The sequence below is a fragment of the Lepeophtheirus salmonis genome, chromosome 14, assembly GCF_016086655.4.
Source record: "Lepeophtheirus salmonis chromosome 14, UVic_Lsal_1.4, whole genome shotgun sequence".
Lineage (NCBI taxonomy): Eukaryota > Metazoa > Arthropoda > Copepoda > Siphonostomatoida > Caligidae > Lepeophtheirus > Lepeophtheirus salmonis.
Window position 1 is genome coordinate 367,144 of NC_052144.2, and position 17,549 is coordinate 384,692.

General features: G+C 32.3%; 1 protein-coding gene across 1 annotated transcript in view; it reads left to right on the top strand.

Moving 5' to 3' along the window:
• LOC121129130 (multiple C2 and transmembrane domain-containing protein) overlaps positions 1–17,549 on the top strand; it is a 157,542-nt gene extending 139,993 nt beyond the window's left edge. Inside the window, exons 6-10 of the mRNA XM_040724808.2 lie at positions 7,648–8,003; positions 9,518–9,676; positions 11,916–12,175; positions 13,756–13,945; positions 16,191–17,549. Of these exons, the coding sequence (XP_040580742.1) occupies positions 7,648–8,003; positions 9,518–9,676; positions 11,916–12,175; positions 13,756–13,945; positions 16,191–17,130 (1,905 nt within the window). The 3' untranslated portion in view covers positions 17,131–17,549. The remainder of the gene's footprint in view (positions 1–7,647; positions 8,004–9,517; positions 9,677–11,915; positions 12,176–13,755; positions 13,946–16,190) is intronic.

Consider the following 17,549-nt stretch of genomic DNA (forward strand, 5'->3'; position numbering starts at 1 on the left):
TCTCCACTAGAGCTGAGAACCAAAAAATCTCAACTAAACTGAAATCTTGAGTTTGAAATATTCCAATAAAATGAGTTTATTTATGGATATTCCCATTTGCCTCTTGTTATCCTATTTTTCTTGTCCCTAATTGATCCCCAAATAATAATAATAGTTGTACAAATTTAGTAATTATGTAGGGATTTTCAGTACCTATTAATTGGATTTTATTCCAATATCAATCGTTCTATGGGCATAAAGTTGTATTCAGATGTGTAGTCTATTTTTATTCATAAAGTCACTTGATGAATTTTAATCAAGATTTATCTTAAATATGACGTCACGTAAAAATGCTCTATTAATGAAGAACAAAATGATTAAAAACATATAATATACTAGCAAGAACACGCTATCTTAAAGATAGCTAATGAAAAATTAAAAAGATTTTATTTATATTTAGCTTTTTTATGTTACAATTCTAAACTAAAACGATCTATTATAAACTATAATTATATAATAGGTAAATTTCTACTATAAAATCTCCTTGTATACAACATTTTTTGCTGTTTCTGTCTATTTGATGTAAATATAATCAAATTTGCACCCCTTTGACATTGTTGAAAATACAATTTTTTAAATGTTTGAAGTTGAATTTATTTAATTGCGAACTTATCATATTCATTCTTCATCCATATTGAAGATACATCCTCAGATGAACTCGCTCGTACTCTTCCTAATTCACTTTTTTAATTCGTATTTATAAATCGTTTTTTGAATAATTTTTTTTGTGCATTTTCGAATCCACAACCCATACCTAAAAAAAAACTTTGAGACACGGAGAATCTGTCTTGTTCTATGAAAAAAATCAACTTAATTGCGAAAAATCAAAGTTGCCCTCCACAGCCCAGGAACCTGGTTTGATCTTAATTAAATTTAGCCTTATGCACGTAACTTAAAATTCTGAACAACTTTTATTTTATGTCTAAAGTATATATCTGTCTCTGTTTTCGAAATAAATGTGGTCCATCTTTGTTTTTATAAGTGGAACGTATATCAAACACAAACATACGCAAAAGATAATTAATGTCATTACCGAAATATAAGTACAATTTGGATAATTTCCTATCAGAAATCGATTGAAGTATATTCTTGAGTCCCCTTCCGTATGAGGATTATTATAATCTTATTACGTAAAAACGATAAAATTTAACTTTATTTTTAGTATAATAAGAACCTTACTTAATGCCTACTTGGAATATTTTATAATTAACTTCATTCTGACTTTTCTAGTTATATATTCATGTGTATAAATATGAATGACAATTAGATATAATATGTTGTCGCATGAGATATATAAGTATTTAGGGTGCTTATGTTATTTTTTAAATTATACGTAATAGATGCATAAATTACAGGGCACTTTCTTTCGAATTACGTGCAGGCCTCATTATTATTTCTCATAGTTGCATGATTATGAAAAATACATTTTTTCTATAAATAGAAATGCATCTTAATATTTTTTTAAAATAATGGTGCACTCACTCCCAGAGCCAGTCCTAGAAGTTTCCTTCAGGAGGGTTTTGAATATGTTTTTCACCCTCTTTTGAGATCATTTTCCTTGACGATGTAATCATTTGAATTAATTACGTTTTTTGCCAAGTACCGGGTGGTCTATTGAAATCTGAACACTTTCTAATTCAATAATTAATTAAGGTTGAGAAATTGAAATTAATCCATATTTCGATATATTAAACAATTAACAATTAGTTAAAAACAGAACAAACCTAAGCTTTGTAGCGTTCGCACAAGTCGATAAAATGATACTTGAACGTGATCCACGAATTTTTATTAACACATTCTGAGCAGTTGTGCGTCTCCAGAAACGTAGGAGAGGCTACTTTTGACACCAGCAATGAATAACCCCATCTCCTCCATTGCAAGCCCCTTTTGAGTTCTTTTTTGACACTTTTGGTCCCCTAAAGCCCTGATGTCCGCCCTCTTTATTATACATTTTTGGGTGCATGTTTAGAGGTTCATTTTCCAAACAACGAGACCCTCAAAAACATTATCAACCAGCAATGGGACCCCACGACAAAGTACTACATCCGTAGGGGGTCCCAATCCTTCTGCCATAGCTTGGAAGCCATCATTGCCGCTAAGGGCGGTTACATTAACGATTAAGAGAGCTCAGACACACATCTATTTATAATGTTAATTTTGTTGAAATTCTACTGTTAATTAATAAATTATAACTTGTTGAAGATTAAAATTCAAAGTGTTCAGATTTTAATGGACCACTCGGTAAATATTTAATTTAAGGATGTTTTTACAAAGTAATATGTTTATCTATAGGGTATGACCTGTATTTAACAACCAACGCTATTTTTAAACAAATGAATTATCTCCTAAACGCATCATCCAATTTGTATAAAAACCGATGGCAAATGAAAGCTGAATAAATGAAAATTATTATTATTATTCAATAAATTGCATTTGTTTCGAATCGACCTTGTTAACGGGAGAAGTATTGATGGCAGTCTCCTTTGGCAGATTCCGGATCTTGGACCTCATCTTGGGATTTTTGTTACTTAAGGATATGTTGGTATGTACCTCAATCTACACCCAACACAAAGAAGTCCATGTGGGTGAGATCCGGTGGGCTTGCAGCCAAACACTGGGTCCAAAAAAGTCAAAATAAATTCATACAACTGTTCAATATTTCCTTTAGAGAGTGGCAAGGAGCAGAGTCATAATCATCATCCAGGCTCTCAATACAAAAGTCTTGTCCATGTTAATAAAGTTTGCAATCTCAACTTTGTCTTGTAGAGGCGCGGATTGCAACAAGAACACTCTGCCTTTTCCACGATTGTGGACTAAATACTTTATTGATCCATCCCATTTCTTTTAACTGACGCCAAAAACTTCTAGCTAGCCCCTAAAACAACAAATAACGTCCTACCTGTGCAGGTCATGTTCGTTGTTAAACAATGACCGGACGCTGTAATAAAATGTATATTTTATTTTTTTAAAGGGCTTTCCTGATTTGTTTGCCATTTTTTTAAAAGGTCAATAATATTTATTTAATTTTTATCGTAAATACTAAATATTATTAGAAATACAAGGTTAGACCATCATTCAATTCGGCATGCTAGAATTTTCAATTTAACGTACAGTACCGTTTGCTGGGTAAGACGTATATATTTTGACATCATTGAGCATAACAATGGTATATTAACATAATATAATACTAGAAAGTATATGATAGATAGTATCAGTATACACGCTTTGTGTAAGTTAAATATCAGTCGGAAAAGGGTTTTGGTATAATTTTGTATTTCTATTAACCTGGGTACATACCATTCCATTTTTTCAAATTTAATATGAGATGATATTGTTTTGGTATAGACATTTCAATTTTTTACAGTCGCTACATAAATAATCCATATTTTTCCATCGGATTTCTATTTATTTATTTTCTCCGTGGCAACGGCTTTGAGTGCACTTAATGCACTTTACAATAAATCGATTTAATTTAGTCCTGTAAGTCATTAAAACAATGGCTTAATTGTTAGTAATTGAATATTATGGTTGAAAAATTGTAAATGTAGATCTTTAGATTATTGAATTAATAAATATGAAATAAATAGACACAGTGCATGGTAGGACTTCTCATTTTCCGGGAAATTGTCCTTCAGTAAATTGTTATTTTTAAATATCGGAATCCCGGGAAATTTTGGTATGAGGTACTGAATAACAAATACTGTTGTATTTAAGTCTTTTATTTAAATTTCTGGACGAAAATCTATTCTGAAAGATCCAAAATTAATTCATGTTTCCTAAATACATTACAAATTGCGAATTTCCATTCTCACACTCTAAGAAGTTGGGAATCTCCAGGACCACCGTCTACGTCGTCATCAAGTCCGAAACGTTAGAGAGGAAGAAAGGATCTTTCACAAAGGTCAAACAGGACATGAGGACAAATACAACAGCTCAGGTCATTCCTCTCAAGTCCATGATGGTTCATGCTAGGGAAAATCGGGTTTTTTTTTCTCACCAGACTGTCCATAGAGCTATCAAAAAAGTGGGTGGAAAGAGCCTTGTGAGGAGGATAGAGAGGCCACTTTAGACACCAGCAATGAAAGAACCCCATCTTCTCTTTTGAACTCTTTTTTGACACTTTTGACCCCGATCCCGAATAGTGAAGAACGCAGATATACTAACAAGAGGTGAGTCATCTATGTTAACGATGATACTTCTGGGCAATATGTCAAAAGGTGCATCACAATAAATATACCCCTCTCTCACCAACTACACAGAGAGAAGCTGAAAAAAGTTCAGGGGGGGGGGGAAGAAGGAAGAAAATACATTAACAGGATTTATCCTAGGGGGCATTGGTAACCTTTGGTGAAGAGGTACTTGCTAGCATCATAGCACACCAATGTAATACTTTACAAATTAAAGGAAATGTAATTATTGCCATGTCAGAGATAATGAAGCTTGGCAAAGTTCTTCAAATAATTGTTGATCCATCAGCCTTCGAGGATCTACAATCTGTAGATTTCACCTTGAGGATTGATTTAGTAGGAAAAGTGTGTTTCCAAAACCCTCAAAATGCACCTGTTATATGAATTTTAAGAAGAAGAAAATAAGAATCAGCAATCAAAGGACAATGATGGTAACAATCAAATATTAAGAGTGACCTTGAAAATGTATGTGGAAATCATCAAGTCCAAGGACATTACTAACTGATCCCAGGAATGAGGTAATCATTGGAAAAAATGAAGAAAAGGAAATCCAGAAAAAAGGATAACAGTCCAGCAGAGACAAGGAGTGTTAGAAAAACCGAAGGAGGAGTTGTTAATTTGTCTAACACATGGTACACAACCTTCAAAAGGCGGAACCCAAAAGTCAGAAAGTTGTACTGCTCTAAAAAAGTCAAGAATGAATATGTTTTGTAACACAGTTGCCAATGACCTCTTCGTTAAACCAAAACATGAGTAGTAAAATGATCAGCTACTCATATATGAATACTCAACACTCTAAGGTAGCTAACTCTGGACTTAAACAAAGAATATCTAAGATAGCCTTAATAACAGAATCGTATCTTTTTCACTGTGCAACAGAAAGTCTAAATCTTAGGGGATATAGACTACAGTTTATAGAAATCTGGATCAAAACCAAAGGCCTGCATTCGAACTACTAATCATTTGCATGCCTGGTTTGTTCCACAATTTTTTCACAGATGTTGTTGTATTTTTTTTTTTTTTGCATAACAGCAGCTCATTTTAAATACAACTCTAACTCTAGACTAGACCAGATATATTCGTAATACATTTTGTATAGTGTTAGCAGACAAAATTAACTGTGGTTTTTAAGAGTTATAACTGGAGTCCGTTACTGCGAGGCTCAATATAATAAAGAAATGCATTATATAATATTTCTAGTGATCCTTTCCAATCAATTAATATAGTTATACTTAGAATAAAGACTTAAAGGGATGTGGTTTTCTATATTATTTTTCGTCGTCTTGATCCTTGAAATTATTGATTATTATTGAAAAATGGGTTATCAAAATTGGATAAGGAGGACCACAAAACTATGCATGTATTAGAGCTGTTCGGTAAGCCAGTACTACAGGGTCGTACTTTAGTCTCTATAGTGCTACCAGGCGTAGTCCCATCTACACGCCCTTGATGCTACATTCAAAACGCCTGCAATATTTGAATAATATTATTTCTTATATCAAAAATATATCATATGGTATTTGTCAGAGATTGCAACTATATATACAGTACACCCTGTATACACGCTTCATCCTACATGCAAAACACCTGCAAAATTTCATTAAAATGACTGCATTGTTATTCTATATAATATACATCAGGGAGAACTGTATACAATAGACCTTGTATATACGCTCGATGCTGCGTGTAAAACGCCTGCGAATTCTCATTAATACAGGTGTGCGCGTCTAAAACTGAACAATCCATTAAATTTTACGCCATGCACATATTCGGGATTGTATTGAGTTGAAACCGGTATATACTTCGAGGCAAGGGTCTTGACTTGTTATAAACAAAGCTCCAGCAAAATCTAAATTGCAACAGCGAAACAACAGCCGATAATATGGAGAGACGTCGAGTCGAAATTTTGGAACTTTCCACGTAGGGAAAAACTCCCACTGAAATTGCCAAGGTTCTGAACTGCAGCCGCACCACCGTTTATAGCGTGGTAGCCAAAGGGGCTCCTGAGGCGACAACAAGATCTACGTCAAGGCCTCGAAGGTCGGACGAAATTGTTGCTACCTTGAAAAAGTCTGTCGAGGACAAGAGAGGCAAGGTCACCTTCAACGGCCTCTACAGGGAGTTCAACGTCAGCAAAAGGACCATGGACCGGCTAGTTAAGAAATATCTTGGCCTTAAGGTCTACAAGAGAACCCCTCGTCAAGCTCTCAAGCCTGTAGACAAGGAAAAACGCCTTACAAGGTCGAAGATTCATCTCAACAAGCTTAAGGAAAAGGCCTCACTCGCCTGATTGTTCGCCGCTTGACTTGGCAGTGTTTTGGTGTTAAAGGGGATGCTGTCGGGAGTCCAATACAAGTCCAAAGACCAGCTGAAGTCTGCCTTCAAGAATGCCTGATTCAACCTCGACCAGAGCTTCATCGCCAAGTCATGCAGTAAGTTCCGGTGCAGGCTGGAGTTGGTAGTGGAGAACATGGGCGCCCATATTGAATAGACATGTGTCTAAGACTCCTCTTTCATGTTAAATAAATTAATTCGTCGACCACCTTAAAAATTACAGAATTATTTAGCTATTTTTAAAAATTTCAGAGTGTTCAGTTTTAGACGCGCACACATGAATGAGTACATTGTTATTTCTTAAATGTTCATTCAAAGATACGTTTATACCTACAGACTATTAATATAGACTGGGAATTGGGAAAAATTATTATTGGACTATTATTTTTCAAACTTGTTCAAAACCAGTCTAAAAATATTTTATCAGTCACTTAAAACTATGTAGGTTCCAAGAGAGAAAATCTTCTCTGATCGGAAATAATATCCAAAAACGTTATGTAGAATTAGTTATGATTTATGAATTTGATCTAGATCATATTTTGGAGATGCTGGATATTAGTAAGTCACCCTTGATGTTATTTTTCACTATCAAAAATGATGCGCAAAGCATAATTACACCATTCTAAATCATCAATTCAAAATGTTATATTCATGTACAATATTGTAAATACTTAACTGTAGAGATAAGTTATCAAATTATTCGTAGATCGGGGATTATATCGATTTTAAAGGATAATATGACATGTGTAATTATCGATATATGTATGAGTACATTATTTATTTTTGTTAATATTTTTAGCTTTTTTTTTTATACAAATTGTATTATAAAGGAAAATGAATCAAATTTGAATTTGTTTCTTTTTAAATTTCATAATTGAATTCAAGGGTTTCAGAGTATTTATTTATTTGATCTTGAAATGAACCACATTTTAGTGATTCATTATTTAATTTTTATTAATAGGATATTATTTATTCAGTGTGATAAGTAATTATGTTGAGGGACATGCCTGGTGTATATGGTACTTTTATATATTTAGAAAAGAAATTTTTAACACTATTTAAATGTATATTTTTTATTTCCCTTCAGGTTTTTGACTATGATTTTGCTCTTCGAGATGATTTCATTGGAGAAGCGTCCATCTCTCTTATTCCGATAGAATTAAATGTTGACTCCAATTTTATTATCACACTCATCGATCCCTCATCTACCTCAAAAAATCCCGAAAACCTGGGGAAAGTCGAACTAAGCATTGGACTAACTCCTCTCTCTGAAACAGAGTCTTTGATTAGTGGAGATAACAAATCTCTATTGGACGATTCTATTATTTCTAGTAATAAAAAGGCTACTCCATGGAGTGCCACCGTAAATATTGTTCTGGTAGAGGGGAAAAACCTTACGGCCATGGATTTTGAAGGCACAAGTGATCCCTATTGTAAATTTCGGTAATTTTATCTATATATAAATATGAATTCATCATTTTTTTAGAGTTAAATGTTGGAGCTGTAGATATCAAACCTGGGTTAATATGTAATGATTTAAATCAGTGCTTTCCTTATTAAAGTTTATTTTTAGTTACAACTAGTGATACACAGATAAGGAATTTGTCCGATTACCGATTAATCAGCAGATGTTAATTTGCCGACTATTTATTAATTTTATTATAAATAAATGTACAATTAATACAGGCCCAATAAATAGGAGTAATGTAAAGTTTAGTAAAAAGAAATCCAATATGTGTAATGGATTTTTTTTTTCATTAATGTTTAACCCCTTGGCAATAAAAGCAGTGCATACATGACGGTCGAACTCGATCGTCATTAATTGTTTTATCCACATTTTCCACATTCGGCCTTCTAGAGCGTAGTACATCTTTGAACTAACTATCGGAACGGAATTGATGAAACCAACATTGCCCTGATTGGTTTTTACTGTATCAAAGCCATATACAGTATTGCATTTATCTAAGAAAAACTATAAAAAATATATTTTATATCTGCTTGTGTCTATCTTTGACGCGCGCTCAAACAATCACAAAACTGTTTAAAAAGTTTTTTATTAGGAAATCTTATCTTTCTAACCCAATCTAGTTTAAATCGATTGCACTTAAACAATGCGAGAAACGCATTACTAAATCCATTTTATTGGAAAAATAAAGGATTTATTCTTTCTACACATATTACTTATAACATTGTAAAACATCAATGGCATCCTTGTTATAACAAGGATGCCAATGAAGTTTTACAAGCCTTGTAACTCTACATACTATTTGTTGAAAATAATTGAACAGATAAAAGCGCCTGTTACATTTTACAATAGATGCAAATATTGCTGCATTGAGTGCTGATGATGGAGTCTCACGGTAAAAAAATTGAATAAATTACTGGTAAACAAGTAAAAGATAATCATAACTTCTATGATAATCCCAGAATTCCCTTGAATGGCCTTGTTACTATAGTAAACAAGTTACAATCTTCAATATGGAAGAGATTTGATACATATTTGTGCCTTTATCTACTGGGGCCTAAACCCCAAGAAAAAAATAATTTGCTGCATTTACCGATTAATCTTCAAAGTGGTCGTTTACAAATGGTGTATGAGATTTGTTTATTTATATAATTTTGTAAAGAAACTGACAGAGGATTGTGCCACTTTGTGCCAAAATAATACAACTACCTGAATGATAATGTTACTTAATATAAAATATAGGCGTTTTTACTCACATAGAGGGCGCTGTGAAAATATTTATCAGTATAAATAACAAGCAATAGACTGTCACACCGCCCAGCCTATAATATTTATATTTAGTCTTAATCCCTAGTTATAAACACTGATTTAAATTAATTATGAAGAATTTAGCAATTTTATGACGGGGAGTAAAATAGGAAATAAGTCATTTAATTCTCTTATTAGTCATTATGGGTGAGTAGTTTTAATATCTTTTGCATTTAAATTGCAGATTAGGAAATGATCGTTATAAATCAAAGCCAATTTATTTAACATTGAATCCCAAATGGATGGAACAATTCGATCTCACTCTATTTCAAGATCAAAGTCAAGAACTAGAAATTACCATCTGGGATAAAGATCAAAGAACCAAGGATGATTTCATGGGAAAGTATGTATCCACTGTAAGATTATATAAACAGCTTGATATGCAATTACAAAATAATTTTATACTTTTGACGATTTTTTTTTTAAATTCATTTTACTCCTATTTTTAATTTGATATATCGTGGTTCAAGAGCGAAATTGTAACACATTTAATAAGGTTTTAAACTAAAATCAATATATTACTAGTAATTGACATTACCAGAGTTATTAAGTGTCGAAGAAAAATACAAATTTTGCTTTAATAATATATTAAGGTAACCCCCAACAAATCCTTGGTGTTTCCCTCTATTTTTCATGAACACACGCACACGTAGCTACTCACTCAGTACTTAGACGTTCTCTCCTTAAAAAAAAGATTGTTTAAGAAAAAAAATATGATTGGATGAGTTGAGACCGGGGGTATTTAGCTCATTGTTCAACCTTATCTAAAGTCACATTCATTTTTTTTATAATTTTATATAAAAAGTACTTCCTTTTTTTTTTTTTTTTTTAATATGACTGAGATGAACTAAATGTCTGTGAGATTTCATTCATTTTATAGAGTGCTCCCTGCATATGATACTCCTTTTTTCTTTATACTGTATTGATATAGGTACATCAGGGAACACGATATTTAGTGCACCCTGTGACTGTTTTTCATACACTCGAGCATTCAAACAATCATACAGGTAAACCTTGCTTTACTATTAGTATAGATTTTATTATATAACGTAGTAATTAAAAAAGGAAAAAAACCTCTCAATCACATTATGAGGGACTGGATGAGACTGAATGGACTACTGTCCTCCATTTTAAATAAGAATCGATACAACACTAGAAGTAACGCCGTACACAACTAGCTTTTTTGTACCTTCTAAACCTCAACTGAAAAAACGGAAGGAAGAAAAATTTGAAAAAAAACATATGGTATCTACCCTTCTGCATTTTTTTTTTTTTTTTTTTTTTTTTTTTTGCTAAGGAACAGATGTTTCCCTCAATTCAGTTAAATTTTATTATTTCACTGAATACCCAAATTGTATCAGTTGGTTACACTGTGAAATGCCCTAATTTCCTTAATGGAAGCAAGAGTTGGATGTTATTATAAATACTCAAGAATACATCTTATTTTTATTTATATATAAAGTAAATATCCATATTTGACTACTTCTATTAGGAAATAATCGATCTAAATAGATTCAACACAGAGGTAAACAGATTGTAATATAGATTGACACAAACTAAAATCTGGAATTTTCGATTCAAGTGGATTTTTTTTTTTCCATTTGATGAACCAAATATATTTTTTCTGAAGTTTATAATAAAAAACCATTGTCAACAAAACTATATTTGAAGGGTTTTTCAAGGCTTTTCTGCAAATAAATATAATATTTACTAAATTAGCAGGTTATTCCATTTACTTTTTTTATGTTTCTTTCTATCCAGCAAAATTCACACTCTTTTTGTTATTTAGTAATCCTACTATATTACAAGGTGATCCATTGAAATCGGAACACTTACTAATTCAATAATTAATTAAGGTTGAGTTATTGAAATGAATTCATATTTTGATATATAAAAAGATAAACAATTAGTTACAAAACAAAACAAACCTAAGCCCAATTAGCTTACACACAAGTCATTTGAACGTGATCGACTAATTTCCATTCACACATTTCAAGCAGTTTCCATGACTACCTTCTAACGCTATCAGCAAGTCTGAAACGTTGGATAAGAAGAAGGGCTCTGTCAAAAGGGCCCAATTGAACTTGGATGAGTTATAAAAAAAAACAGCCCAGGCCAATCCCCTCAAGTGCATGTCGTGAGAAAGGGCTGCAACATCCGTTATCCTAACACCGAGGCCCTCAAAGCCACTGTCAACCAGCACTGGAACGCTATAACAGAGGACTACATCAGTAGCGGGTGCCAGGTCTTCTCCCGCCGCCTGGAAGCCATCATTGCCACTAAGGGGGGCTGCATTGATGATTAAGAGACCTCAGACACACAGATCTATTGATAGTATCAATTTTATTGAATTTCTATTGTTAATTATATCTTTTTGAATTTTAAAATTCAAAGTGTTTAGATTTTAATGGATCACTCGGTATATTCCAGGCCCATATCTTTAAACAATAATATTGCATTTGTTGCATTTTTGCTCAAAATCCACGGTATTCTTTGAATAACACTCCAACTAATGATCTTGAAGGTTTTTTTTATATCTTGCCACTTAATTAAAAAACTAATTATAATTATTCTATCATTAGATGCACTGTGGATTTGTCCTCTTTGGCGATGGAGAAAACGCATGAACTTCATCTTCGAGTTGATGAAGGCTCTGGGGAAATTTTCATACTTCTGTCTATTTCTGGAATGACAAATTATCCAGGCTTAACATCCATAAAGAACTTTGATTCCTTTTCCCTTCAGAATGAACAATTAATACGATCATCCTATCGTTTTCTTAACTCATTTAAGGATTTATCGGACGTTGGTTTTCTGTTTATTAAGATTTATTGTGCAAAAGGTAATACTTATTTATTTACTGGGTTTTTAATGAATCTCCTTGATCATTTTAATTAATTAATTATTCATTCACATAGTATATAAATGAACTTTAATCTTAATTAGATATTATTATTGAACAACGAAAAGTGCTTGTTACATATGCCATAGATGAAATATATCTATATTGAGCGCAATGTCCTGTAAAATGATTGTGGTAAAAAGGTTGGAGACAAAATTGTTGGGTAATATCCTCGCATGATAAAATCGTGTTATGCATTCTCATTGTGAGACAAAAATGTCGTGGGTAATATCATCTTAAAACAATATGATTGAGGGTAATTTCCTTTCAAGACAGTATTATCGTATGCAATTTCATTGAAATTATATTATATTTGGGCAATCAAACTATTGAATGATTTAAAAAAAAAAAAATAATAATAAGCGTAGCCCCTTCTATGAGCATTATTGACTCCTTCCAATGTCCAAAAATAAAATAAAAGAATTCAAGAAAATAAATTTAAAAGTTTTTGTTTTGTTTTTTAATATATAAAACGGATTTTACCTTATATCGCAGCGGTTCACACTCACAACCAGGGCGTATTTTGGGATATTAGAAAGGGTAGCAACTGTGCTAAGATATTACCCCAACAATTTTGTCGGCAACCTTTCTACCACAATGATTTTACAGTGAGTGCTTATGATGAAGTCTCACATAAATTAAGCAGTACAGCTTTTGAAGAAATTACTCTTGAAACAAGTAAACTTCTAGGATAACATTGTCTTCAATGACATCGTTACTACAATGAAAAAACTACACTCTTCAGTTAAGAAGATATTTGATAGCTTTTATTTAGAAAACACATCTTTGTGCCATAGGTGCCAAAGTAGCTAACCCGCTAAGAAACATGATTATCAGCATTTACCGATTACTTGCTGAAATATCGGTACATCCCTAGTTGAGTAGTGTGAATCATGATATTGATCAGATGTTTTTTCAGTTAAAAGAAGTAGCGCTATGTACTTCCCCCTTTAACTGTTTTGCCTTAAAGCTATTTTGCCTCAAGGATATTTCGTCTTAATGTGTATATATAAATGAGATTAAATTGTTGTTTTCTATTAAAAAATGATGGAATTATACCTCAAAATTTGAATGCATATACCAAACAAATCTCATCTTGTAATGAATTTCAACCAGTGACAAAATAGGTAATCAAATTAGTAAAATAAGAAAAACAAGAATAAGGAAACACGGCAAAGATTTTAATGGCAGAAGTGCTAATCACTTCTCCGTTATCAATTATCATAAGATTATTCATACTAGAAAAGACTCATGGATTGATGAAAAATCATAATATTAATATATCATATATTTTCTTATATATATTATATTAGAAATATCCTTGAGGCAAAAAGCCTTTCAGACGAAATGTTCTAAGGCGAAATGGTTTAAGGCAAAAGTACCGAGCACCCACAGAAGTACCTAATGACTGAAGAATGTTATATAGCCATTTTTGTAATTTTAGTTTTTTTAAATAATTTTTTAATGTGTCTATTTTATTGTATTATTTATCTAATCATTTATTATTTAATATTTTTAAGGTCTCTATGCAGCTGACTTGGGTGGTAAAAGTGATCCATTTGTCGTGATAGAGCTTGATAACACAAGACTACAGACACACACCTCCTATAAAACAATAAATCCAGTTTGGAATCGCTACATGAAAATGTATATCAAAGATATTCATTCAGTTATCTCTTTAAACGTCTTCGATGAGGATCGAAATCATAAGTAATTATGTATTATTATAATGACATATTCACTATGGTGCTTTGTTTGTATACTTTATTAGAATTTCGATTATGGTTAGTGCAATTAAGCTGTTGTCACGTGTTATCGGTCCCACATCTCGGTTAATGTTTGAAAATATATAAAAATGATTTAATTATTACTCAATAAAGATTCAAATATAGCCTTGTTCTTTATTTTGTATAAAATCATTTTTATAAACGATTTTCTAACCTATAAAAAATACTCATAAGGTATTCTTCTGAAGTCAATCTATGGAGCAAAAAGAGAGAATTAACGTTAGGAAATATCAAATATTAGGTTAAGTAAAAAGTTCTGAGGGGTTTTCACTAGATGTCTTTAGTGACTATATTTCACTATTAATACATTGCATCAAAAAACGCTTTAAAGTTAAGCATATGCTTAAAAAAAGTTCATTTACAGTTTTCTGTTATGTGAAGCAAGTTGTGTGTTACAGCGTTCCATGGAAGTAAAAGGCAGAGCAGGCGGGCAAAAAGATGTGCTGTTTATGGACATTAACAGTATCGAATGTAACAAATGTTGGTGTTCACAACGATTTTGTTCTGGTAATATGGATGTTGAAAATGTTGATAAAATGATGAAAATTGTCGAGTTGAAAAGCATGTGAGCACTTATTCAGTTGCCCAAGAATTGAAGATCAGCTAGAAAACCGTTTGGAACCATCTATATCGGATAATCCTAACTATGATAATTTTATTGTCAAAATAAAACGAAAAAGTTCTCGGAACTTTGTACTTGACCTATTACTATATGCTCAATATTTCCTTACATATCCTTACTCAAAAAAATGATAATGTTTAATTTTAGTATTAAATTACACAATAACTAATTTTTGCCTGTTCTGAACTTTGAACGAGATATTCGACCTACCGATGAAATCCTAGAAAAAGGAAATTTTGCTTTTTCTACTCCTAACACATGTTACATGACAAATCTTCTGCTCTAACCGTAATCAAAATTTTACAAAAGTTGACACAAAAAATTGCCTTAATATTCATCATCATAAGTAGTGTTGTATCGGTCTTTATTTATTCTGTCGAGTCCTTACGACCGTCGGTCTTGTAAGACTTCCAGTGACTAAAAAAGGGGAGAAGATATGTAACATTGTCAAGGGCTGAAACTTTATTTGTTAGGACTGATGTGCAGGACTGAACTGGAACGGACTGAGACTGAACTGGACGGGACTGTAGTCTTCAGTTCTAAATAAGGACCGATATAACGTTATTTATAAGTAAACTTTTGCACGATTTGATTTGTGCTTGTTTGAATCGTTTTGTTTAAACACATGGACTGAAAAGTACAAGGCTTCTCACATATGTGGCGCTATTTTCATTATTCTTTTTTATTTGCCTAATTTTCAGTTATTATCAACCTTCAAAAGACAGCTGTCATAATTTGATTAAAATATGTTTCTTTAGTTTGTGAGTAGTGTTGGATCGGTCTAAAAAGACTACAGTCCTATCAGTCCGTTCCTAATAAAATTTATCAGTCTTTGGACCGGCCCATCTTGGTATTTTATAGAAACTTAAACAGCTCAAATTGCGTTGTTACTACTTACTAGTAACTACACCATTTGAGTCGCTGAAGTTTCATCATAACTCCTCTTTCAATAAGAAAAGATACCTTAAATTTAAAGAAGGAGATGTATGACAAGAATGTATTATTAATTAAACGTTCTAGCTATCATTTATTATTTTTTAACTATTATATTATTCAATTCTAGTTAGGAGTGAAGAAAATAAAAAGATAGCTAGGACTGAAAGACCGATGTGTTGGTCCTTAGGACCGAAACACGGCAAAAAAGACAGGACTGATAAAAAAACTTAAGAGAGGGGAGGGGGAGACTGATTAGGAAATCAGTCCAAGGGACAATCCAACACTATTTGTGAGTTATTGCGTTATGTCTGGCGACGCTACTTTTAGTATCTCCAAAACAATGGATCAAAAATAATCTCGTGTTTTAATTTTACAAAGTTTCTTGATGGGAAAAAATAGAGTACAATCTAAGCAATAGTTTGAAAATCCTTATGGGCACTCTGCTCCATAAAGCGAATGAATAAATAGTAGTAATATTTTTTTTCGTAACTAATTTTGAACTAGATTTTTTCTTAGTTAAGCCCGGGACTTATCTGCCCGTTTGTTAGTAGTTCTATTGTAATTAAAATGTATCAAAATTCTCATACTAACATTTTTGTTATTTTATTAGGATGGAGTTTTTAGGACGGGTTACTATACCCATTCTACAAATCGAAGATGGAAAGAAGCGCTGGTATGCACTGAAAGACAAGAAATGTCGATCGCTTGCCAAAGGACAAAATCCTCAAATCCAATTGGAAATCAAAGTCACTTGGAATTGGCTACGTGCGGCCATAGTGACTCTGAATCCTAAGGAAGAAAAATACTTCACAATTACTGAAAAATTTAAAAGACAAGTCTTTTTGAATAATGTCATGAGAATAAAAGGATTTATAATGGAGTTTGTGAATCTTGGGGTTGCCTGTCAAAATATTTTGGAGTGGGAAAGTCCCTTTCGAACCATTCTTGCATTTATCGCATTTACCACAATAACCTATTATTTTCAGCCATACCATGTACCTATTGGACTATTGATAATATTTGTGAAAAATTACATCGCCATTTCTTACTTGGGATCTCGTTCCCAATTATCTGCCTCACATACACATACAGCAACATCTGATGGTATGGACGAGGATGAAGACATGGACGACAATGATGGATCCTCACAAGACAAGGAAGAAAAAAAAACTCTCAAAGAAAAACTTTTAGCCATACAAGAAGTCACTGCGATGGTGCAGAACGCCATAGGATGTGTTGCATCTCTCGTTGAAGAAATTAAAAATACATTTAATTTCTCTGTACCCTTTTTATCTTGGCTAGCCATTTTGATTCTAGTGATAGTTGTGCTCATTCTATACTTTGTCTCCCTAAGATTCTTAGTCATTTGTTGGGGAATCAATAAATTCTCAAAGAAACTTATTCGCCCACATACCGTGCCAAATAATGAGCTATTAGACTTTTTATCCCGTGTTCCGGATGATGAAGAGCTTTTGGATCGTAGAGAACTATCCACCGTGCCGGAAGAGCCCTCTGCAAGAACTTCTGCTCACAAAAAGAAACGCAATTAATACAATAATTATTATTCCTCCTTTAATTATCTAATGAATCATACTATGTAAAACTTTTTAAGCCAATAATTAATTAAATTCATTTTATTCCTCTTCTTCGGGTTGTGATGTTTATGTGACTCTTCATAACAGTCAAGCTTATTCTTCGTCATTTATTTCATTTGACTATTTCATATTTTATTCATATCTAGATTTTTTATTCATGTTATTTATTACTGCAATTGTTATTTTATTCTATATACATATAATATCAACTTACAAAACATATGGTGTCTTATTGTCATTGATTTTATCAAGCATATATTATAATCTGGTGGGACTCTTGTCACTTTACAAAATCCTCTTTTTCTTTTCTTTCTTAATCCCATAATTATTTGTGATACAATTTCTTCAGCAGAATAATAAAATAGTACATAACA